General features: G+C 41.1%; 2 protein-coding genes across 2 annotated transcripts in view; both read left to right on the top strand.

Annotated features, from left to right (window-relative positions):
• The first annotated feature begins 5,341 nt into the window (after positions 1–5,341).
• On the top strand, positions 5,342–7,637 carry LOC105567718 (omega-conotoxin-like protein 1). The gene is made up of 3 exons (XM_012022800.1): positions 5,342–5,440; positions 6,438–6,556; positions 7,273–7,637. Exons 2-3 carry the CDS (start codon positions 6,455–6,457, stop codon positions 7,405–7,407), a joined length of 237 nt encoding a protein of 78 aa, XP_011878190.1. The 5' UTR covers positions 5,342–5,440; positions 6,438–6,454; the 3' UTR covers positions 7,408–7,637.
• A 16,915-nt stretch (positions 7,638–24,552) lies between these two features.
• The window catches only part of LOC105567762, an 86,425-nt gene continuing 85,994 nt past the window's right edge, over positions 24,553–24,983 (top strand). Inside the window, exon 1 of the mRNA XM_012022875.1 lies at positions 24,553–24,670. Within this exon, the coding sequence (XP_011878265.1) occupies positions 24,553–24,670 (118 nt within the window). The remainder of the gene's footprint in view (positions 24,671–24,983) is intronic.

The raw sequence follows: 24,983 nt of genomic DNA on the forward strand, positions 1-24,983 counted from the left end.
GCACAAGTAATGAAATTTGTTGCAATATGTGTGTAATTTATAAACTCATCGTTACGAGTAATCAGGCATCTGATGAAAACCATAAGCACGTACAGACCCGGAGGTGTAGAAGTAGAATAGATATCAAAGAAATCTAACAATCATAAATGATAGCTCAATGTGGACTTTGTTGCAAAGAATTATGATTTAATCTTATTTAATTTCAAAACATGTGAAAAATTAATAAATCAGAAAAGTGTATAGTTATAGAAATAAAGTGTTTAGTTACGCAGCAATATATTGTCTTAATGACTACGAATTCTTATTTACACTGTCAACCAAAAGGAAATCGATTTGTAACAGCAAAAATAATTTATTTAATAGTGATATTTATTTTATGAAAATAAGAGAATGTGCTCAGATCTTATATTACAAACAAGTATATACATTCTGATGTAAATTATAAAATAAATAGCTTTGATGATCAATCGATAATCAACCGATATTTAAAAAAATTAAAACTTCTAATATCAAATTACAATGTCTTTAGTTCTCGTTACTCAAAATTTAATGTATAATGATATGGTGAGTGTAATTTGCTGCGAGATAAATTTCCTTTTTAGTTTCCGCTAGAGCGTACTGTTGCAACTGAATATACAATGTATTTGTTTAAAGTATTTTGCAATAATTCATCTTCTTATCTTAAATAGCCAGTGGCGATATTCCATTAGAATCGAAAGACACTTAAATTTGAAAAAATATTATAAAAACGGTATTATTACACATTTATTATTTGAAATTATTGAGTTTTGAAAAGAATATTTTTACTTTTTTAATAAGAATTTTTCAAAATTACAAATTTTATATTTTGCTCGTCCTAAATATTTATAAGAGATTTATCAAAACATCTTTAAATTGATACAATTTCAATGCAGTTGTTTAATAATAAAATAGATTTGTAATAATATGACAAAGCAGTTTATATAACTGCATTTTATAACTTGATATTATGTAATTTAACTCTGCAGAATATATCGAACATTGTAAAACATTCTAACGTCAACAAAATACAGAATATTCCGTTTTGCAACATACGTAACTGATAAATTACAATCTTATGGTTGTAATTAATAATTCGAGTTAAAGAGGTAACCATATAACTTCATAACAATTTGTCCAGACAGATGTTTCCTTTCAAATAACAGGTAATGTAAACAGTACGTTTCCGATATTTTCGATTTGCACAAGTGCGATACAACGTATAAATACTCTTCGAAGATTAAAGGTCCCATCAGTTGCAATTACATCGTACAATCCACATAACCAATCAGCTCTTCAAAAGAAACAGTAAGTTCTTATCTAATTTATTTCTTTAATTTTTTTCAAATAAAAGTTAAATCCAAATTAATAATAAACTATTTTTATAAAATTGTTTATGTTATATTATTAATAAAATATTCTTATGTTCTTTAAAAGATATATTCACGTGAAGTTATTATCGCGATGTTTATAAAAGTATTATTATTATTATTATTATTATTATATTGCATGTGCATATCAAAATGTATACATATATTATACAAGAAATAATGATTTCAGAAAATATTGGCAAGATGAAGTTTGTTATTTTCACAATTTTTATTATGATTGCCATGGCTATGGCTGCTGATGATATGTGCAGCCCTTGGCTTGAATTGGTAAGTATTTATGTATTTTATGAAAATAAATTTCTTTTTCCGCATTATAAAGACGGACGAAGAAAACGAGATATGTCAGAATTAAGAAGTTCATTCAATTTTAATTAATATTTTGTCCTCTGTAATTCGCATAAACTTATTAGAACTTATTATTATAATAAAATAATGTTTTAAACCTGTGTCGATATATCCGCAATAATAATGATTTTTAATGTCAAATAATATATTTCTAAGTATTATATTTTAAATATTTTAGTGTCATACGTCTGATGACTGCTGTCGCTATTTGATTTGTGCGCCTTATCAAGCCAAATGCGTGCCGAAAGGTGGTCTAATTATACCTGGACAAGATAAACGACCTCTTGGTCCTGGACCGTATCCACCAAATGTGCCACTATCTTAATATCGTTTATCACTTCTTATCGATTATGGTACTATTTTTCTTTAATATACATTAACGCAAAAATAATTTCTATACCTATTATGTATAATTAAACTGTATAACTAATAAAGATCCAAATTGCTAACTGCTAATATTTTTCGTCTTATTTATTAATAATTATGTGTGCGTGCGCGCGCGCGTTTGTGTGAATGTGTAATATATATTTATAAGAAAATATATTTAACAACTACATTAAAGAATTTGTTAATATCAATACATTTAAATTTGTATTGCTGTTATATATATATGTGAGATTATTTATTTATTTATACAATTGTAACACAATAATTATCACTTAATCTCCCGTAGCAATGGAGCATATAATATCTCTGTGTTGATTGCGTTTATTTTGTACATATAAAATATCATTTATTGTATTCATAAGACAATAGTTAAAAAGTATTTAATTTTTTCAAAATTGGATTAAACGATATGCATAAATAAATAAGTCGTTCTTAAATAATTGCATATTAAAAAGTATAGTTTAAAATATACTCGTAATTTTTATTATGATTATTAATTTTGCAAAATGCATAGACGCTTATCCAAAATAAAATGATATCATAAATATTAATATAAAATTGCTTTAGATTTAATTCAAGATTGTATCGTTTAATGTCTTTGGGTTTAGGGCTAACCGTCTTTATAATATACATTTAATAGTCGTTTTTGAAAAACACTTTAACATACTCGAGTAGTATCCAAAGCAAGTAAAAAAGAATTAAAAAGGCTTATGGAATTACCACATGCATACTGAAACTGTACTTACACAATCATTAATTCTTCGATAATGGTTAAAACGAATTAGACGACCGCGCCCATTATTATTTGGAGGGATTATCGTAAATATATCTGCGGGCATAATCGGATGTGCTTGAAATTTAATATCTATTATTACATGCTATAGTTTCTACCATGAACGCTATGTTTAGTTGTTTTAGATGCATAATTAAATATACATCAATTAAACAACGAGATAATGTATATGTAAAAAGGTCGATGTGTATCATTAATGCACTTTATAAGTGTACAATTAAAGTTAGACAAAAAAATATTACAGTCTACAAATAAAAGTTCTTCTTTTCGTGCGAAATGCATGTACACGAATTTACACATTAATCGGATATGCTTAGACCCGTGCCGTATAATTAAATAATTTTGTTAATTGACCGAAAAATTGCATTAATTTCCGTTTTATTTTTTGTATAGGCGGCATAACGAGTGTTGCATCAAGCGCAGCGATTTAACGTGTTGGTATTTCACTTCTTAGCGCCAATTGCATTTATATTATTAAATAGTCGATCCACGTGATCGCAAACGTCATTTAATTACAAAACAATTGGCCAACTATTACATTTTGTCGACAAAAGTAACACGGCTGTGTAAAACTCTATAAATGTTACACAAAACATGTGTTCATGGACAATATAAATGCAATATAAATGAGCATGATATTTAATAATATAGAAATAATTGGTATTATGTTGCACTTTGTTAAACTGGATCTGACATACGCACGTACTCTTTATACGTTTATATTTTCACCAATTAAATGCAAATTCTCGGGTATTTATATTGTTCCGTATTAATTTTCAACAATATGTATACAGTCAAAATCGGTAACGCGTTTTGTATTACTGGCAAGGATAGGATAAAAACTGCTTATATTTTCTAGTTACTTCACTCCTTCATCTGCAGGATTAGGTGTCAATTTTTTATCATCGCGGCATCAGTTGAAGGAAGCGTGATCGTAAATACGGCACTAAAGTTCTTCGAGATTATGAGTTTTCGTTCGAAAATGTTACTCGAGATTTTCAAATTCTTGTACCAAACGAACGAGGGGCACGCAAACCTGTCATACTTATTGAACATCTTTTACACGTAAACGTGAACACGCCGAAAAAGTGGAACCGGCAACGGATACTCGAGTCGAACTTACGGCGGTAAATCCGCGAATCGCGAATGTCGCTTAAAAGCGTCAAGCGTGCTGCCACTGACATATTAAAAAAAGGTTAATTTGGCTCATGATGTGTCGAAGCTGCGCCGATGACAGGAAAAAAAAACCCCCCGACTATTTCTATTCAGCCACTGTGGGCGAACAAAAGGACAATGCTACCGGATGATTCAGTTTCCTTTCCTGTTGTTTCCTGTCAACCGAATTAAAGAACAAGAGCGCTTTGTCGGAGAATCAATGGAATGCACGAGGCGCGCAATATGCACTCGATAGAATGCCGGCGCAAAGGGCAAAAAGCACTTGTGCATTCGATACTGCTGAAATGGAAAGAGAATATCAGCGGAAGGCGCCTCTCTTTTTGCATTCTCATATTCCCGCGTGCGTATAAGGCGACCTATAATAACCGAAATCCGCAAAACAATTTGTCCCGCGAACGCGAGCTCAAGATTGACGTAGCGGATGGCTACAGAGTGCGAGTTACTTCCGCAGTAAAACGTGTATTAACTTGACGAGCATTCGAGTCGACGTCGCAGTCGCTGGTGTTGAAATATAAGCGACTTGTGAGCATTGACAACATCACTTCTTCTCAATACACAAGTTAACTTTAAGTGCAACGAAGAGATTCCCGTTTTACTCGCGAGTGTCTTGTTATTTCACTGTATACATTGTACGTTTCGGAAATCGCATACTCTACATTCCGAGAAGATATTTTCCGACTTAGCTAATGTTTAAAAGATTTCGCATAACGGAAATCCCGGAATTAATTTGAAATTTTACCACGCAAGGCTTTATATTATTTTTATGCGAAGTATTTTTATTTTGTAAAACGTAAATACTGCCGAGCATAATCTAACCCGACCCGGTTTTCTTAGAAGAGATATTGGAAGAGTTAAATAAATACCGCGATAAAAATGTTGCGTTATACATAATACTTTCAAAGAATTCTTAAAAATCTAACATACTTGGACTTGGAACATTTTTTATAACATAACAGGTAATTCATTTGAAAAATTAAATAAATTTGTAAGAAATACCGCTGAATGTAAATGAAACGTCGATAAGAAAGACAAAGAAACTGCTGTTACAATGATGATATGTCGAATATGTGAGACATACATATGCATATATACATATGATTAAAGTTGCATAAACAGGTAAAAATGTAATTATAAACAATACATTGTGCCACGTGTGTGAAAAAATGTAACGACTTCTCCGTTGGTTGGTAATACGTCATCAGATATATACAAATCTACACATTTACTTGTGTGAGTCGTATAAATGCTTTGACTGTTACGAACTAAGTATTCAGTCGAGGTTCAGCTCTCAAGAAGATTAGATCTGCGAGGAATTTTGTCGAGGCGTCTGGTGAGTGAGATTTTTCAGTACAAATTATAACTGGTCTACTTTGAAATGTGTCACATTAAGTACTCTTCTTAAAATTTATGAAATAATATAATTGAGAGTGTTGGACAAATAAAACAATTAGTCGCGCATTTAATAAAATTAATATTTATCGTAAAATCGTTTACAACTGTTTTCTGTTTACTAAATAGCCAGTGGATCAACAAGAGATTTGGTGAAGTGACAATAAATATTATCTTTAGAAACTTATTGCAATGCCAATTTATCCACAAGAGTCTCAATTATATCATCATTTATTCACACACATTAAAAATATTTAAAGTGTTCTAATTTTCAATTTTTATCTGTTCACACAAAGTAATTAAGGGAAAGTAAAATTTTTACGTTCCAATTAAAAATATTTTAATGTTGTACATTAAATTAAAAAGCTGAAAGTTTAGGGAACCAAAAAGATGTGTATGCAAAGGTGTTTTCGAGACAGCAAATACACGCAAACATCATAAAATTTAATTGTAATAAGCGATTCCGTACCGTTGCTATGCTATTAGATATCTCAACACATTCGACATGCGTTATATTCGTTCAAAATATAATTAAAATAATTGTATAGTTTTTGCAGTCAGCAGTATATCAGGAACATATTCATAGCCGAGTAATGACATAAATTGTAAGACACAATCTTAGAGGTCATTTTGTCCATTGAAGAACTAACTGAGTCAGGCCTTGATGATTCATTCGCGTATACCTGTAACCTGCTGCGCCAGTATAAAACTCACGGTCGACTTATCGCATTATGTAAACCTCATGAATACGTCTGGACGCGCCACGCATAAATTAAGAGTTAAAATTGAAAATTATCTAGAACAATAAATAAGACGTTCTATATTCCAAGATAATTAAAGTAATATGGAACAATTAAAACCGATTTTTAATATTACCAATTTGCGAAGCGGTCTTTTTTTCTATAACTTTCTAATCCGCTAAAATTATTTGATTGCAGAATACGAGACTGAGAAGATGGCGAAAATATTGCTGTGCGTCTTTGTAGCGTTGCTAACCGTCTCTCTTATCATGGGTGCTACCGATAAGCCTGCTAACTGCGGTCGACACGGTGACCCTGTTAGTATACGTATTCATGCATCTTTTATTTTTCTGATAAAGCCACTTTTTCTTTCAATGTCGTTTCTTAAAAATATGCAATACCGCTACAATCACGAGGAAAATACGGGGAAAGTTCTAAGCTTATGATTCTGCTATCCTCGTAATGGAATGCTAAACGATTCATACGACTATTTGCACGAGAAAATATACCAAAAGCGCACAATTGATAAACCGAGAGGTTTTATCCTAATATTTCAAAATGCACGCATAATTTTGGCGGTAACATATATACCGAAAGTATATTGAATCCACTCAGAATAATGTAAAATATATTTTTACAGTGTACTTCAAAGTTTATCTTTTTCCAATTTTTTGTTATATTGTCTCGATATTTTTAATTTACGTATTGTTATATAGAGTGTTTAGTAAATCTGTAGTGTTTGGCAAGCAGATAATTCGTCGTGAAAAAGCAAGTAAAAAATGACAAATAAATTTTTTACTACTAAAAGCTTTTATTCTATATGTTTTACTTGTTTTTTTCACAAGAAACCTGCTCGCTGGTTGCACAACGTCATTATTTAACGGAAATTGTTTATATCTTTTCTTCATACGTAAATATTTTCTTAAAACTGATTTGATATGTTATTTGTTATGTTACGAGTTATTAATCCTTCCATTATTTCAGTTTAAATTGTATTGATTTGACCAATAATAGAGTGTTTATGAAATTTCAGTGCATCTATGACTTGCAATGCTGCGCCAATATAAAATGTAACCGTTATGCAAACAGATGTCAGGTACAAATTACTGCGGAGGAATTGATGGCACAACGTAAAAAGATTTTGGGCAGAGACGGCCCAGATTATTAAAAATGGATAAGTTTTCTGTATAATCGCGGCAGATTATAATGGACGATGATCTTATTAATTTACTATGAGTCAGATCTGAAGATTGTACTTCGAGGAATTAAATATTAATATACAATACTGAATTTCTGTAATACCCAGAAAATCAATATAATATATATTTGTATAGTATAATCTTGTAGATATAAGCAATATGTATTGACGGAAAGTGAGAATAAAAACGTAAACTGACAGTGTCTTATCTTATCTACCATTTTTTCCAAAGGCAGTAAGTAACGCATTTCTCGTAAACCGAAAAAAAAATGAACGTCGGGAAGTAATAGCAAAATGTTTATCCAATCGATTTACTGCGATGTCTTAATAATTTACGTCGATTAATGAATAACGAGAATCTTTCAAAATACAATAATCGCTGGCGTTATCGGATTTCTTAGCGTCGAGCTATAATGCGCGCTTCAAAAGGACTTGTCGACGTGGGATGATAAAAAAGGGCACTCCAGGATTGCCAAGTGACGAAAATTTTGAGCGGATAGATCCGTCGCGACGATCCCCCGGCTTTGTCCGGCCTGTGCACCTCTCTACGCGTGCGTCCCGTCTGTTATATTCGAGGACATTTAAATTCACTATCTCCTATCTCGGTTTACCGTACACTCGTTAAAAGGCGAGCCTTTGTTCGATAAAAAGACTCCGCCGGTGTATCCGCAGAACGGAGTAAAAATCCCACCGGACTCGACATGTTACGTGGCGTGCGAAGGACAGGTGCGCGGGGGTCCGTTGGGGTGGTTTAATAGCATCGACTTATCTTTCGATAAGCCCGTACCAGAACCCGCCATATGGCCGATTCGGAATCGCTCGTAAACGATTTCTTTCCACGTCTCCAGATTACGATGGATAAGTTAATGACACATAAAGGTATTGTCATGGTTGCCGTATCGGGCCACTAAATCACCGTATACGCCCCGATATCTCGTATATCTGCGCGATTATTGAAAATAATGCGCCTTGCAAAATGACGCCTCAGACGACTGAATATTGCACGGGGCAATTTACCGAGTACTTAACTTGATCGGCGCTAATAAGAGTTGGCGACGTTTCGAAAAGTTTCTCTCTGTGATATTGTGCAGTGAGTATATTTCATCGACGCGGGGCCGAGGCCTTTGTAAATTTGAAAAGTAGGTGGACTTTGATTCAAAGACCAAAAGCTTCTTCGGTTCGTTATACAAAATTTCCGCCGTGTTCCAATCTCATTAGCGCCGGCTTAAAGTTAAGCGCCCCAACTCTTTTGCGCCGGACCGCACATGCTCTTTGACCATCGCGGTGCTTTAACAGAAATCTAACCTTCTTGACAAATTAAAGACAGACGTACACACATATCTTTCATCGATAAGAAGGAAACATAGCGGACAATCGTTTCCGCGCAAAGAAATGTACGCGTGGCTTGAAATTTCTTCGTAATCTTGTTGCTCGCGCGAGTCTGCCGCTTCTGATTAAATTTATACCTTTCGATTTTGTTATCTCCGATTTTCGCGACTCTCATTTGTTTATTATCGCGATATTTTACGACCAGTGCAATTGCATTCATAAATTTACCGAAGCTTATGACAGGCAAATAACTTGCTCGCGTTTCACATTTTAATTTTCGTAAATCTGCGCCTGCTGCGACATCGATAAGGCAAAAGAGTTCTATACACGTATAATCGGTTGCTAGTAAAGACGTCACCTTGCAAATATTTGCCCGCTGTCCCTTATCGTCCCCAGCTTAATTGCCATATGGCGTACGATCATATTTCATGCGAGAATTTTTTGTCTTACAATGTGTCTTGCACGTATACAAACTCGCAAATATTTTCCCACCCGCGACGACCGATACGTACTTTCATTAGTCAAAGAAATATTTTAGGATAATCTCGTAATCGATTGATTCGGAGCACTCGTCGAGGAACCACGTAAATTTATTTATTTTTCGAGACTCGAATGAGTTGTGTACAGCCGTCTGGATTGGCGGAATCCTCTTACGCACCGAATCCGGTTACGCGATGTACTTGGCGCTCGAAAAGAGAAAGCGCACGAGATGAGCACCATTCGAAGTAATGTCAAGGCCGCGCCGCAAGGACGGGTCGGCGGGTGCCGCGCAAAATCCCGGCGTCGAAAGCCGTGCTCCAGAAAGGAAAAAGAGAGAGAGAGAGAGTGAAGGAAGGCGAAGAAAGATGTGCGAGGAGAGCACCGGAGACAAACGGCAAGCCGGGGTCGAGTCCTCGACTCGAGAGTCGAGTGTCTCTTCTCGTGGTTCCTTTTAAGTTCTCATGCGGTGAGGTATGCCACGCAGCGGGTCCTCCAGCCTACTTTTAAGCACGTTTACCGCGGCGGAACGCGTCGGATGCTGGAAGATTATAGCGAGCGAAGTATAATAACGGCACGAGGGAGAATGAAGATCGAAGATACAAGCGCCGCGCAGCGAGAGAAAGAAAGAGAGAAACAGAGAGAGGGAGATGAAGGATTGTCCGACCTGTCCCATTCTCGAGCAAGATCAGCCGCGAGCTCGCAAGAAGCGAGGTAATGCCGGCGGCATGCCGCGAACATACGCGGTCGCCACAATATGAAAACATTATCGGCCGTAAGCCGGAAGGTACACAGCAATGTGCTGAGCTTAGCTCTGCAGCCCCGGCTCTGCAACGCGATCTCTCGCTACCGCGGTGCAGTGCCACGTCAGGACGTCAGGATTTCAGGGTAGGTACTTGTCCGCCGGATTCGCATGGCCCAAAAGCACTCCCGGGCACGGGAAAAGGGAGGCACTCCGGAGCCGATTTGCGAAAGGAACGGGGTAGGAGATAGGCTGTGCAGCGTACCGGGCGTGCACTCCGCCCCAAATCCTCGACGGATCCGCCGGAAGAGCGTTAATGAAACTGTCGCCAGATTACTACTCCGCCGGCGCGCGACTTTTCTGATGGCGCTTCGAGGACGCTCGAGGACGCTCGCTCGTCTTGTCCGACATGAGCGCCCCGGGTCCGCAAGGATTTGGAGCCGACGATGGGAGATATTCCGCAGCTTCGATGACATCGCCGTAGTCGAAAATTACCGTTCATCTTGTCATTCCGTCCGACGCGCGGGCAAAAAAGAGCGTTTAAAACGTACGCTTTGTCAGGCACGGCCGTGGCATCGGGGACGCGCTAGTGATTTTCCGTTATCGGGCTGATCCGACGAGTAGGACGGCGGGAGGGCGGGAGGGGATAAAGTGTGACGGTGACGAGGACAGGTCGGTGTTGAGGAGAATGCGAATACGCCGAGGCGACGGCGCACCGACACGTACGTACGGCGATACAAACAGCCCGGCTACTTAGAGACGAGGGAAATGGGACTAGCCATTTGGGGCAAACTACCCCTAGGCTAGCTCACGCGACCGATCTTATCGTCGGCTCAGCCTGGGTCTCGCCTCGAACGTACATCGCGCGGACATGTACACGTGACAGCCCACCCACATGCACCAAACGGAATCCACCCTCGGCTATCTTGCCGCGGAATTGATTTCTAGTACTCGTTATTTCCTTGGGATCCACTTAAGTGTACGTGTGTATATATGTATATATATTTTTTTTTACTTCGACGAATCGGGGCGATTAAGCGCGCATTGAAATATTCATAAAGATACTATCGGCACTGCCCGCGTCGGGAAAAAGCGAGCTTGAAATCAAGACGAGCGTTATCGCGCGCGCAGGATCCACCGAGTCGGCCCTTTGTAATAAAGTTTCTCCGGATCAATAAAATTTCACACACGATCTCGGTATTAACAGCAAGAAAAAAATTTTTAATGACATTCTGCTCCGCCACCTGGTCTTTTTTCTATCGCAGAAAGATATTATCCATTTATAGTGATTACAACAAAATCGATTGACCTGGATTGTACGAAACAGCCGAGCAAAGAAAAAGGAATATAGCAAGCTCCCTTGTTATATAGTTGTATTGTATTTTGAAATTGTATCGACTGAATGTCAATGATCCGAAAAATATATTGTTCCGCGTTGACCCAGTTCATCGAAATATTGATACGTGCCTGTCCGTGCGTCGCGGTTCGATTGCGCGAATTGTTCGGGAATCACGATCATCGTTCAACTTGTACGACAGCCCAACAACTTCTCGACTGCCGCTTATTATTTGTCGGTTGCTATCCCGATGAAACCGCGATACTGCCGAGAGGGTCGGGACTCCTTTGCAACTTGAGAGCGTGGCGCTTACACAATCGTACCCGGGGCATTTCGCCGAGATCCTTTGGATTACACGGGGTCGGTCTTGCGAGTAACTCAAGTCGAACTTAACAGTCGGTTAAGTCCGCGGATAGTTCAGACCGTTTGGCTAGTCCGACTCGTACGGAGGGCATGAAGTCCGAACTGTAAGCCACTACGTAACCCCGACGGCCACGAGGGGGGTTCGGCCGAGGTCATGGAGACGTGCCGGTCTTATCTCGATTTGCATAAATTCATAGTTTGCGGCTTAGGCCCTAGGAACTAAGGACACCGGGCGTACCTTATTCCGCGTCATCAAACTTTCAATTCCTTCATCGTCTTGCCTCCAATTAGTGTGCGATCGCGCTTCGGATCTCACCCGTAGTAAAATTATTCCTCGGTCTAAGATTAATGTAACGAACGGTGCTTCCCTCCCAAATATTTCTCCCCCGTGCACGTCAGCGCGACTGATCTTTCCCCCCCGCCTCGCGAATGGCGCAGGCAAATGAAATTTATTAAAACACATCGCGATATATTCAAACAACGCTTGCTATATACACGATTGATTTACTGACGAGTGTTAGCTATTGTTCGCTTTTAGCAACGCGAAAGCCTCGCTTTAGGGCAATTATAGCTCGCGGAAGCAGCGCGCTGCTTCGAATAAAGGGCATTTGGCATTTTTGACGTGCGTTCGCCGGCGTGATGGAGGCCCCCGGCGCACGAGTACAAGCCGAGGTGGACGCTTTATGGAATTAATAAAATATTCACTCGGCACAGACAGACGGCAAAGTAAGGCATATAATAATTTTCTGACACGCCACCTTGTGTGCTGTCTCCGACGCCAGGCGGCCGTACGTGACCGCTATCGCCGAATCAGATCAGAAAATGGCGCAAACTCCGATAAATAAGATAAATAATGTAATGCGCCTTCCGTACCCGCGCGGCGAACCCCTCCCCGCGAAAAACTTTCAAAGTCGCGTGCACGTCCATCAGCACGCGGCGTACCCTAATGCCGTGTTTCGCGCGGAATGGCCTACGATTGGCCTCGTTCAAGGAGATTCCCCGGGAGTGACCATTACGCTGCTTGCGCCGCGGAGTAAAAGTCGTTATTTGACTATCTCCGATCGCGTGCCTGTGCGCCAAGCGTTACTCTATCAATTTCTTTCGTGCCATTAACCCCATTGACGTGCGTTTGCACTTTGACGCACGTACGTTTGCCTTACGCAAATTGCGAGGCCCACACTGCTTTTTTCAATTTTTTTTTTCTCTAACGAACGGCGCGGAGCGAGAAAGAGTTTTGTAACAAATACGACGTGACAATTGTTAATTGTTAATAGCGCGCAATGCGCTTCTGCGAACGATTTGCATCTTCCAAGTGGACTCTTCCGCCATAAGCCATCGCGAGGGGGATTCTCCGATTCGACGAGGCTTTGATATTTTTAATGAACGCGCGAGGCGAAATTCCATGGGGATCTCGAGCGGAGCGAGGATACGCGATAATCATTAGACATAGATTCGCAGGGGTGACTGTCCGTTCCCTCGTTTCAAACCCCGTCTCCGTGCCTCCGCACTTATCCACCGAAATTCAGGGTGCCTCCGTCGTCCACCCCCTCAGCCCATTCTGCCAGGATGCAGTTCCGCTCGCAAACTCGGACTGCAGCCATGGGGGATGCACGGGGTGGTGAGGCGGTGCAGTCGGTTGCCATGGCGACCTATCGTCACTGGACACCCTTCACCCCTCATTTCACCTACGTTCTATCCCCATGCACGGTGATCCGGCGGCCGGACAACATCGTCCCATACCGAGCCAAAAACACTGGTCTCTTATTACGCGGCTAAGCCCATGAATTGTCTTCTCTGCCGTCGGGTTTGACCATCGATTCACCGCCCGTCCACGATCATTCGCAACGCGTACGGGATTCTTTTATCGCGCGCCGTTCGAACAAGATGTTACGCTCCATTCGCCCGGCGAAAACAATGGCATATTACTCGCGTCTGAATTTTTGGCAAGTTCGTCGGCTGTTATTCGCGTATCGTGCCGATATGCCGCAGAATCATTAGCAGCCGCGTTCACCGTTCCGGTTCAGGCTGGTTCGTTGTAAAAATAATTACATTCGGTCGCTACGGGAAATGTAATACAATTGCCTCGCGCAAGGATACCGAAATGTACTCTAATTACACTGGGAAGGTAATGAAAAATAGATATACAGAATGCAGCGCCGCCGCTGTACGTACATTTCGCGCGCGCGTGTGTAAGGGTTGAAGGTTGTTTAATAATTAATAATCGCGGTGCTGAGTTTTAGAGAATACATAAGCGCGAGTTCCCGATAACTCGAAATAACACGACGGGGAATAAAACGAAAGTGAATTCACGTCACTTGGCTCACGAGCGAATGCCCCGGCGTTCCTTTTACGTGGGCGCCGCGTCGTGTCTTAATACATTCGGCGGCTATCCGGATGACAGCCACACCCTTTTCTGGTCACGCGACAGACGACTTTACGGATGCAGGAATAATTAATAGGACCCGAGGGGGGGCCGATATCGCCCAACGTTTCGACGATCAAAATATGCTGAAAATTCCGAGTCGGGCTCGATTTGATAGCCGACGATTCAACCTCCGAATTAATGCGGAGTCAAAATGACTGTTATGTATCTACGACAGGATAAACTGTTTAATATCGTCGTTTTATCATTGTTCACCCTGTTAAACCGGTAATTGTTCCAGGACAGACGAACTCGATCGACCGTTTGGAAAGAAACAGCACGGTCCCGCCTGGCTTTTTACATATTACACCGGCTACACCGGTTCAGCATTGGCAGCCGATGTTATCTGCCTTGATAATTAATGGTCGACGCATACCTAAAGCGACAGTGAATCCGCGCAATGGTGTTTATAGATAGTAAAGCGGCGGTATGAGCAAGCACGCAGCGCGATCAATGGACCGATCGATCGATCTACACTAAACGCGATACACCGGTAGTGCCAATAGTCTGTTACGTATTCGGACAATCGGGGACGAGGGGGTGCACGACCCCTTCGTGTCCTGCTGGCACAGTGACCCTGTTATCCATACACTAGCCGGAGCACATTCTCGTACAAACACACGCCCGCACGTTCGCGCGGCGTCGGCTATGTACACCGACGCCGCGCGTATTGGTCGCCATCGATACCGATCAAATACCGAAGATTCTGAGGCAGCCCGAACGCACGTGCCCCCGCACCGAGACGCCTGTTGCACATCATGTCGCCCTACGAAATATTTGCGGACTTCGCGCCTTCGACGGTCCGCGCGAACGCTCCGATCATCGCCGGAATCCTGGCGCAGCGCGCGGTTCACGGCCGCGTAGCGGAAGAACGCATGCGAGGCACGCGTTTTCCGCGAGCAACGGGGCACAGTTAATTTAATATTACAAGGGTTACGGCGTGCATATTTAATGTATCTCGAGAGAGTATTCCTTCCCCCCTTGCTCTCCACTCGCTGCTCCCTATTACACCTTTTCTATTTATGCACCCGCGTGCGTTTGGTTCCGAGAGTCGAGGGGCTGCCGCCTGTCGCGCCGAGGCGTACACGAATTTAGCAACATTTATTTTTATCTACAATCTTAACGTTTACTTTGCTGCCTATGAAAAATTGCGTATTTTCTCAGGGACAAATGAAGATTATTGGTTTTTTAAATAAAGATATTTCTCTGTCAACAGAGATTAAACATATTCGCTATCACTTAGTTTTCAGTATTAAATAGTTTAATAATCACGCGTCTTAAATTCATCGAGAGCCGACAAGCTCAAATAAATCATATCTGCCGCATTTATTGCGACATTTAGTTTATCTACTCTAGAAATGGCAAAACGCGCGCAGTTCGTGTTTGTGCATTGTATATTTTCAAGATATTGTATACATGCAAAGAAGTCATTGTATGCGCAACGTCAATTTAAAATAAAAAGTAATGTATCACTCACTGATACGATTCTGCTTACTGAAACTGCATCAGCACAGTTGTACATCGTTAACAATATATGTTGTACTGTAAAAATACAAATACATATATGATTATTATAGACTAATTATGTACAATCGAAATTATTGTATTAAATATACTTTATATATTTTTTTAAAATAGGCATTTATTAAAATAATTGTATAGAATACTGAAAGTCTTCCTTTTAAATATAAAGTCACAAAATTTTCTACGTATGATTTTGCCTCTAACACTTATTCGAATCCTCGTTCGAATCATTTGAAGAAATAAAATAAAACCATAGAACAGATGCTTTATTTTGTACAAGTAGCAAATAACGAAAATGTAAGACACTTACCTCACCAATTTTCCGTCGTTGCCCGATGCCTCCCAAGCCTGCTCCTCCTCTCAGATTTCCTTGTGGCACTCACACAACACACTCGCGAAAATCATCGATCGCGCGAAATTTCGAGCACTCCCGTACGCGATGTAAAGTACCGCGAAACACGCGAAATATTATTAATAAGTATCGTGTGACTTTCTGTCGTACAAATTACTCAAACTAACACAAACAACTTGCATTTTTGATTCGGAAGGAATAAGATAACAATGGATAAATCAAATTAGCGATATAAAACGCGAGCATTGGAATTCAAGCATAATCTGCGGTAAAGAAGTAGTTATTAATCCGGAACGAAACGATATTTTATAATCTGTATTGTCATTCAATTTAATCCTCGAAGTGAATTATGTGAACGAAACCGCCAGCGATAAATAGTTGTTATTAATTGCAATAGTTAATCGAGAATATTTTCAATTACGTTTTACATAATGTAACAACGCGCGATAAGCAACTTTCTCTACTTCCTGCCTGTTCGAGTTGTAAAGAACGACAGAGGGAATTACAGCGCGAGCGCCAAAGCCGCAAAATCTCTTTCTCTTTCCCGAAAATGGAACAAATTATGCGAAATCGCCAGATATTTAAAAGCGCGGTGCGTGAACGAGATGTAATCGCGACAAATTACCACGGTTTACATTCATTATACCTTACAATTAGATGATTTAGTCTCGTGAAATCTACGTTGATAAAAGCCGCCGCTTGAACGTGCAAATCATTTGTCATTACAAGTTGTAATATTCAGTTGATTAACGTTACTTATTAATAATAAGCGTGTACAAATCAATAGCCTTTTATCCCCGCATTTATCGCGATCGTCTTGGAAATTGATAACGCAAAAGTAATACGACGCACGGAGTGACTCTCGACACTGCCTGCCGGCACGACGTTCGGCGAGCGAGTGATCGACCTTCAGGTACCGATGGCACGCAAAAACATCGTACGTCACCGCGCCGAGTGAAAAACAACAAAAGAACGTTGAGAATTCGTTGGCCTGCCTACGCAATGGAAAATTCCGTACTTGATATTTCATTGTACATTACTTTGTTCCGTGACTGTTGCTACGTTTTGCGTATTATTCCGCGGACTTATTGGCATTGATTAAATTAACGATTAATTCTGTTCAATCGAGAAAATGTTTCGAAACAAAAATCGTTGTTACTTAAATTCTAATTACTAAGATTAGAGATTTTACCTCAATAGTCGGTGTATACAAATGTATATTACTAAATTGCAAATCTTCATTTATTATGGGCAAAAATTATCGAATTATTTACTTTAATAATAATATAAATTGGTATTAAATACGTTATTGGAAATAGTATTGCGCGCGCTATTTGGTTTTAATTTATATTTATTCGTGATCTTCTTCACACATTAAGATTTCTTTCATGTGAAGAAGACGTAATCTGACGTTGACACTCTGTCAAAATTACATGATCTCCGCACTGGCAGCTACTCGCAGTAGAAAGCCAAGCGAGAAAATCAGCATCGCGCGGAACAGCGTCAATAATTAAATCTCTTAAATATCTTTTTAAAAAGAAGATTAGTTATCGTTGTATCTCATTAGAAGAATAAGAATTTCTTTCATTCTCCTTCACTTTAACTTCTTTTTCTTTAACTTTTTGTTTAGTCTCTAACTTTCTTTAAGTATATTTTTGCGCAACTGTCAAAATTTACATGCGAGCTGAAGCATGACACGAATCTAAAAGAGAAGTGAAGCATATCGCACGTCGAGAAAACAAATCAGCATCGCGGAAAAGATGTCTCAACTGTACGATATTAACGGCATTCACGCCGGCAACATCTCTTTTTTAGAATGGGAATTTTAACATTTACTTCGTGGCCTGTTAAAAGTTAGGTATCTTCTCAGGACAAATGAAGATGATTAGCTATTTTAATAAAGATATTTGTCTGTGAACAGAGATTAAATGTATTCGCTATTGCCTAGTTTTCAGTATTAAGTAGTTTAATCACGCGCCTTAAATTCGCCGAGAAAACGAGAGCCGACAAGCTAAAATAAATCATATCTGCCGCATTACAATGAGATGATAAAATGCTGAAGATTTCAATTAAATGTACATAAATAAAGTCGCTCGGAGAGTTGATAAATGTCTTCTGTCAGTGCGACGGTGTGATTCTCGATGAGACACATACTGCTCGAATAATCACCTGCGAATTATACCGCAGCATCGTTACCGCTCACAGACGAGATAATCGCACGATCGTAATTATCGACGATGCGATCGACCAGTCGATCGACGGAACGAAATTTATTGTCACATCGTATTTAACCGGCGGCGTGAACTGTCCGAGTCGCTGGGCGCCGTGCACGTGTACGTGCCGGCATGTGCGTACACGCACGCACGTATGTATATGCACATATATATATGTATATACTTATATACATGTATATGTATACGTTGCACCCCGTGCGATCCCGTGTTTATTTCCACAATCAGGCGAATCATAATGCTATTATCAGAGGGTGCAGCACGCGGGGGTGAACCAACGTGTCCCTGCACCATGGTGGCAGACGACCCACTGATACGGTGACCCTATTGAGTGCGAACGCAATCGTGTGTGGGACGAGCCACGGTTAGGCTCCGAGCATGATCGTGTTTGACACGGTAACTCGCGTTAGCAGATACAGAGCAAGGTTTGCGCCGGTCGAATCACGGACGCGAAGACGTGACGTCTGGCGGAACGACTGTCGAAATGCATCGCGAGAAATCAATGTAGCGCGGAACGCCGGATCCCTTGCAATTGAAATACGTAGGCGTCGACGTAGGATCGCCCGTGAATCCGTCAGTGCGCGCAATTCTGCTTTTAAAAGGGATTCGTTTCCCGTAATTATTCACCCGCGCTTCACTTTAACAATGGTAATTCTCGGATATCTTGATTCCAGAATTTCTTAATTTAGGAATTTGCGCGGCAAATTATTAAACCTATTATTCAGAGAACAGCTTTTTATTGTGAAGAATCCGTTTAACGGTCCCGAGAGAATCAACACGCACGGAGATCATTAACGGTGTAGCGATCAAAAATATGTCATGGGATATTTTCATTCTAAATTTCATCGTTAATGAAATCAAAGATAATGATCGATACGATCCTCATCGAGTCCGCATAATTGGCCGGATTTTATACAATGGAAATGACGGTGGGTATGCGGTTGATTTATTGTGGCGCTGTACCGTTGTTGCCGGTAATTTTATCTCCATCAAACGTTTTTCCAGGAAATCGAAACCAAATGGGAGTATTAATATCTCATTGTACGCTCGCGTGTCGCCGACACTTTTCCCGCTCACGCTGGGCTTTTCCATCGATTTATATCCCCTCCCACCATTTTTCTCGCCGATTAAAGTGAGTACTCGCGAAACCGCGCGCATCGAATCACAGTGGCAGCGTTTGAAATTGACAAAATGTTCATGATCACAAAAACAATTATACGCGGTTCGTGATTTTATTATTGACTCGCCACGGTGTCGATAATCAAACAAATACTTGTAATTAACAGCGAAAAATTAGCGTGAAGTGATCCACTGTGCCAACTCGACAGAGAGCAATTTACAAGACGGCTTAATTAAAAAGCACTCTATCAATGGTATTCGTTTGTATTTTTGATTTCCAAGTAATAAACGATACGCATTAGCGTAATCTAAATTAATCCTCGTCGATTGTAATTATTTTCGGTTTTGCATCAATTGATGAAACATGATGCGACGCGGCCTTTTAGTAATAACATATTCGTGATGTTAATGCTGTATATCCCACTTTTAATATTAAAATTATTTCGGATTAATATTTCTACAGCTTGTGAAATATTTGTCGAGAGTAAAAACTTATCATCTAGGAGCCCCGATCGCCCAACTCTTTTTTTTGAAAGAATCAGAGAATTGTAATTATGTAAGAAATTTCCAGACAGTCATTATCGAACGCTTTAACCACACGGCGATAACTCCTGTCTAAACGCTATGTAGGTTTGTTATACCTCGAATATCCCTTAGGCCGTGAATGCGCCAAGTCTCGAAGGTTATAGCGGATAAAGATAGTCCCTTGATGATAACGCCTTACTAAGATACTGTTGTTTCGAAGCAAGTAGCTGTATCTTGATTAGAATCTTTGTCCCTTACCGTTATCTAGTACTAAATGTAGATACACGTGTAAAACTCGATTACTTGCATCTATCGCTGAAATTGGTACACGACGGAACGTTTTCGGCATCAGTGAGTGTACGCGTTTTTAGATACATGTTACGCGATCCTTACCTTTATCTACATTTCGTTGAATCGACAAGTCCATAAACCAGCCCTTTTCCCGTCATTGTTAAAACTACGCAATTGCGCAAAAGAAACTCGTTCGCCAAACGGTTATATCTGCTTTGTGCCGTAAAGTCATTTATTTCGGCCGGTAATGAGAACATAAAAGATACCCGCGGAATATATGCAACGCGCGCGTTCGCCGTTATTTCATATTTTTACGAAGGCCGAGAGCCTTCGAAATGATTATGTCGAAGGGATAAAGGCCTCCGCGGTACGAATTAAAAAGGTGCGCGCGGATTGCGTCAAAGCAGCAAATCTCTCTGGGAATTGAAACAAGAATAGAAAGAGCAAAGATATAATTCAGACTTTTCTGAGTCTATAATATATACATATACAGAGAGAGAGAGAGAATATTGGCCTCGTTCTTTATTATTTCTTCATTTAAATGGAGCTTTCGATTTGAATTTTTCGACGTAAAAATTTTGTGATGTAATGAATGATTGCGTTAATTTCGTTTATATATTTAATAGAAATTTTTTAAAATGGTTCCGATATCACAGCATTATATTTCGTCGTTTTGAACTAGAGAGTTCGAAATACGAAAAAAATAAAAAGATAGGAGCGTTTAAACTCTTGCATTTAGAAATTCAGACTTCAAGCACACGTATATGTAGCTCAGCACTTAGAAATAATTACACGCGATGCTGCGTCCCGCCAAGTCTTTACTAAATAATCTGCAATGGAAAAGGGTGTGCGACTTCTCTGAGACACTCTACATACGTAGACTCGTCACGCCCTTCAATTACCATGCCACCTATCGCGCCGTTAGACTTCCGCATACAATTACTTAATAGAGCCCGTAGTCATGTAAAGATATCCGAGAACGAAGATAACTAATCCTGATGATTCGTTGAAACAGCAAATTGAGCTACTATCCTCTCTCCACAAGCCAAACTTAACGTTATACGAGTAATTAAACAGAATGTGCAACAGGCCGTGTGCGATTTATAATTTCCAATAAAAGCCTGATGCTTTAGTTAAATTTTCTGTGGCCGCTGATCTCGTTGTATAAAACAGAAAAACTAAATATCACTTTATGATATCGATTAAATTATAAATCCGCATAATCCCACATTACCGCACACCTCTAATTGCCATCAATAATTATCGCATACCTGTCAGTGCCCGGAAACGTTGTTAAAATAATGTTTAAACTGCACGCTTTAATTACGTTGCTACCTGTTGCTGCCTGATTGCAAAATAAATATTTATTTGTTTGAATATTAATCTGTTATCTGTGCATTGCGCTTGGGTATTATGAGGAAAAATATTCTTGGCTGTGCATCAAAAAGAGAATTCGATACCATCGACCTCCCTTTAAACCACTTTAAACCAATCGCCACGCGGATATATCAGTTCGCCGCAGTGTTACCTGTTTATTGTATTTAAAATACAATGCAAATTTTATCTGGTTAATGAAGTGGACATAAACGCAATGTTTCCCCGATCCCCATTTTTTTCGGAACAAAGCAAGTCGTTTCTGTCCATCTTGTGCGTCAATAGTAAGAAGATACGGCTATAATTGAAAGTAAGATTGCGGCCGTTTCTCATCAACAAAATTGACTTGACGCTGGCTGTTAAGATAATCAGTAAAACTGTTACACGCGGCAGACGGTTGAGTCGTTTCGCAAGATAAGAAGTAACCGACTCGCGGTCGCGCATGCAAGACGGTCGGTTGGAGGAATCTACCATGCGTTAAAGGCGCGTCGCACGAGGGGGTAAGCACGATGCGTGTCCGCGTAATTCTTGGCACGGGGTGCACCTGTAGGGGGCCCCCACAAGGAAGTGGGACCCCGTGCGCTCACTCACCGTAACGAAGACGTTGGCGAAAGTTGGGTATAGATGCTCCTTTAAAGAGCCGGATATCCTTTCGGGGCGCTAGACCGCCTTTTAACAGTTCCAACGGTTCTCACACGTGATTGTCGCGCGATCGTAAGGCTGATGGCAGAGAACGATCCGTAAACGCTTAAGTTCTGTCTCAGGACCGATTTCCCAAACGTCGGTTAACTGTTAACCGGAGTTCAACTCCCTACCTTTTTCTATTTTTTATCTATGATTTGCGACGCTTGCTACGATACGATCAAGATAGAACCTGCCTCACGTCTACGACTAAGATAGACTTAAGCGTTCACGGATCGTTCTCTGGCATCAGCCTAACTGTTCTACGAGATGTAAATTCGCAGCGGGAGAAGTCGAAAGATCGGATTTAATATAATGCATAGAGTTACTTCCACGAGTTTCTATCTTCAACTTCCGACAGTACACCGTAGGTATAAACACTCCTTAAATTTTGTTCACGAAATTCAACGCGTTTGTTCGAGCGTACAAATTGTGATGCAAGTCTACGGAAAAAGGAGAACCGAGACAAGGGGTGTTTGGCTGATAAACGTTTCGGAGCGCTGTCCATCGCACGGCGATTTTCATCGTACGTTATTTAGGTACAAGTGTACAAGGAAGCGGGGCCCCTAATGCCTCCACGACGTCGAGGTTGGCAGTTTGAACGAACATTTCTGAACGAACGTAACGTGAGCAAGTTCCCAGGAGCGACAATCGGTCGTCATAGTTACCGGATTTGTCTCCGTTGTCCCCGCGCCGGGAAGCGTACCTTCAATCTGCATTGTTAAGATCGCGGACGCGCGAACGTCAATAAGTGCCGCCACTTACGGATGCATTCCGCGATGGTGAACGGTACACGTGTATGCGCGCGTGCCTGAGTGCGTGGAGGAACGTGTTGCGGGTTCACGCCGCGGAGCCATTCGGAGAATGTGCTCGGGTAGAACGAGGCGGACGGGATTCGGACGCCATTACCGCGGACATTGTCCGGCGGAAATCATTAAACTAAAATCTAACTACGGGCTAATATAGCAAACCCGGGCCTATTCTGAAAGCTTTCATACCCAGCCGCAATTCGCTTCGGTTTAGGCCGCAAGTACGGGTCCGCGGGGACAAAGCGTAACTCATTGCCGGAATTCCCACGGATTCGCCGGCGATGATGGCACCGCGATGAAGACGGCAACGGGCAAGTTTCAATGCGAATCCACGTAATGGCGAACTCCCGTGCCGCGCTACTTTTTGCGATCCAAACTTTGTACACGTACACGCGGCACACGCTACGAATGACGTTGCGGACGTGCGTTATGGATACTTTCGTATCTTCGTGGCTCTACGTGAATTCGAGTTGCGTACTTGCGGATTGAAAACCAATGCAATCCAGACGCTATTCAAGTATCGCCTATACAGCTACCAGCCCCGACAGCGATGCGTTAATGTTTAGGAACGCGGTCCAATCAATTGGACACACTAAAACTCAAACGCAGCTACTACTACCGCCGCGTAAATGCCACCCTATCGATGATTAATTTCCTGCACCGCCATATTTAAAATCTAATCGGAGACTCACCGCTTCCTTACTGTCTGCATCATATCGACTTTGGTCGCGTCCGCTCGATTCTCTCCGACGCGCGGGAGACCTGTAAAGGAAGAGAGGAAAGGATTGTCAAAACGGAGTAGAAACATTACATTACGAGTGAAAGTGATCGAGCAAGGTGAAACGGAGCGGAAGTAGCCGGGATACGCCCGACCGGCGCGCACGTAACCCGGAACGAGTTTAAATAACAATTTCGCGGGAGAAAATGAGCCATCAAAAACAATGCGACAGTTAAAAGGTTTAATTCGAATGGTCAAAGGTGGAGGAGCGGAGCGGACTCTGTTTGACTGCAGCCCAGGACCGAGGGGGAAGCGAGAAGCAGAAGAGCGACGAGTAGGCGCGGGCGGAAGGGGCAGGGGATGAGAAAAAGAGGGTAGCGGTCGGAGCGAAGGGGAGCGCGAAGTTGAACCGAGGTACCTTTCAGTGCCGACGTAGCCGACGCGGCTCCGTGCAAACGCGCACGGAGTACGCCTGTACTTGTACGCCGGCGAATTATTATGGTGAAACGAGTACGAAAGCACCCCCAATAGCCTCCGTCGGCGGCGCGGCCGCGAATCCATCGTACGTACATACGTTTCAGCGCACACCCGCCACGCCTGTGTACGGCGCGTACACGCCGTTTCCCCTCCCCGCTGTGGTATATCATTGAGTACGAAGTTGCTGGCCGGGCAGGAATGCTAATACCGTGGCTGTCACCGGCAGCAGCCGGTTCACCAATCCGTCCGTCCGTACGTTTGTCCGCCCGGCATCGAGTTTAGACTTTTCCGCGGACTCTAACAGCTCGGGGGTGCCAGGGTACTCGTAAGGAGTTCGCCAGCGGGATGCAAATCGCGATCGCGAATTACGCTGTGAGCGTCGGAATGGTAGCGCTATTGTCCAAGGAGCGCTGTTCGTATTCCTTGAGTAACAACGACGAGATGTTCTCACTCTCTAAGGCCGGTATTCATAGTCGGATCTTATAGACGCCTTGCATTTATCTAAAGACGCTGTATGCAACATTTCATTGGCTACGGAGTAGGTGTCTAAATCTTGAGTATAAGAGCCTTAGGCCAGTACGTCTCTTTCAAATCAAACAAATTTGCTTTGAATTTTGTCCTTACTAGACTTTTACTTAATTTCAAAGAAATGAATTCTTTATCCTAACCAAAATTTTATTTTATTAAGACTGGAATCTCTAAGAGAATTCATATCCATTTCTTCAAACCTAGCAAATGTTTAACAAATGAGATACCTAAATAAATCTTTTTTCTGA

The sequence above is a fragment of the Vollenhovia emeryi genome, unplaced genomic scaffold (assembly GCF_000949405.1).
Source record: "Vollenhovia emeryi isolate VEMERY1.0 unplaced genomic scaffold, V.emery_V1.0 DF939135.1, whole genome shotgun sequence".
Classification (NCBI taxonomy): domain Eukaryota; kingdom Metazoa; phylum Arthropoda; class Insecta; order Hymenoptera; family Formicidae; genus Vollenhovia; species Vollenhovia emeryi.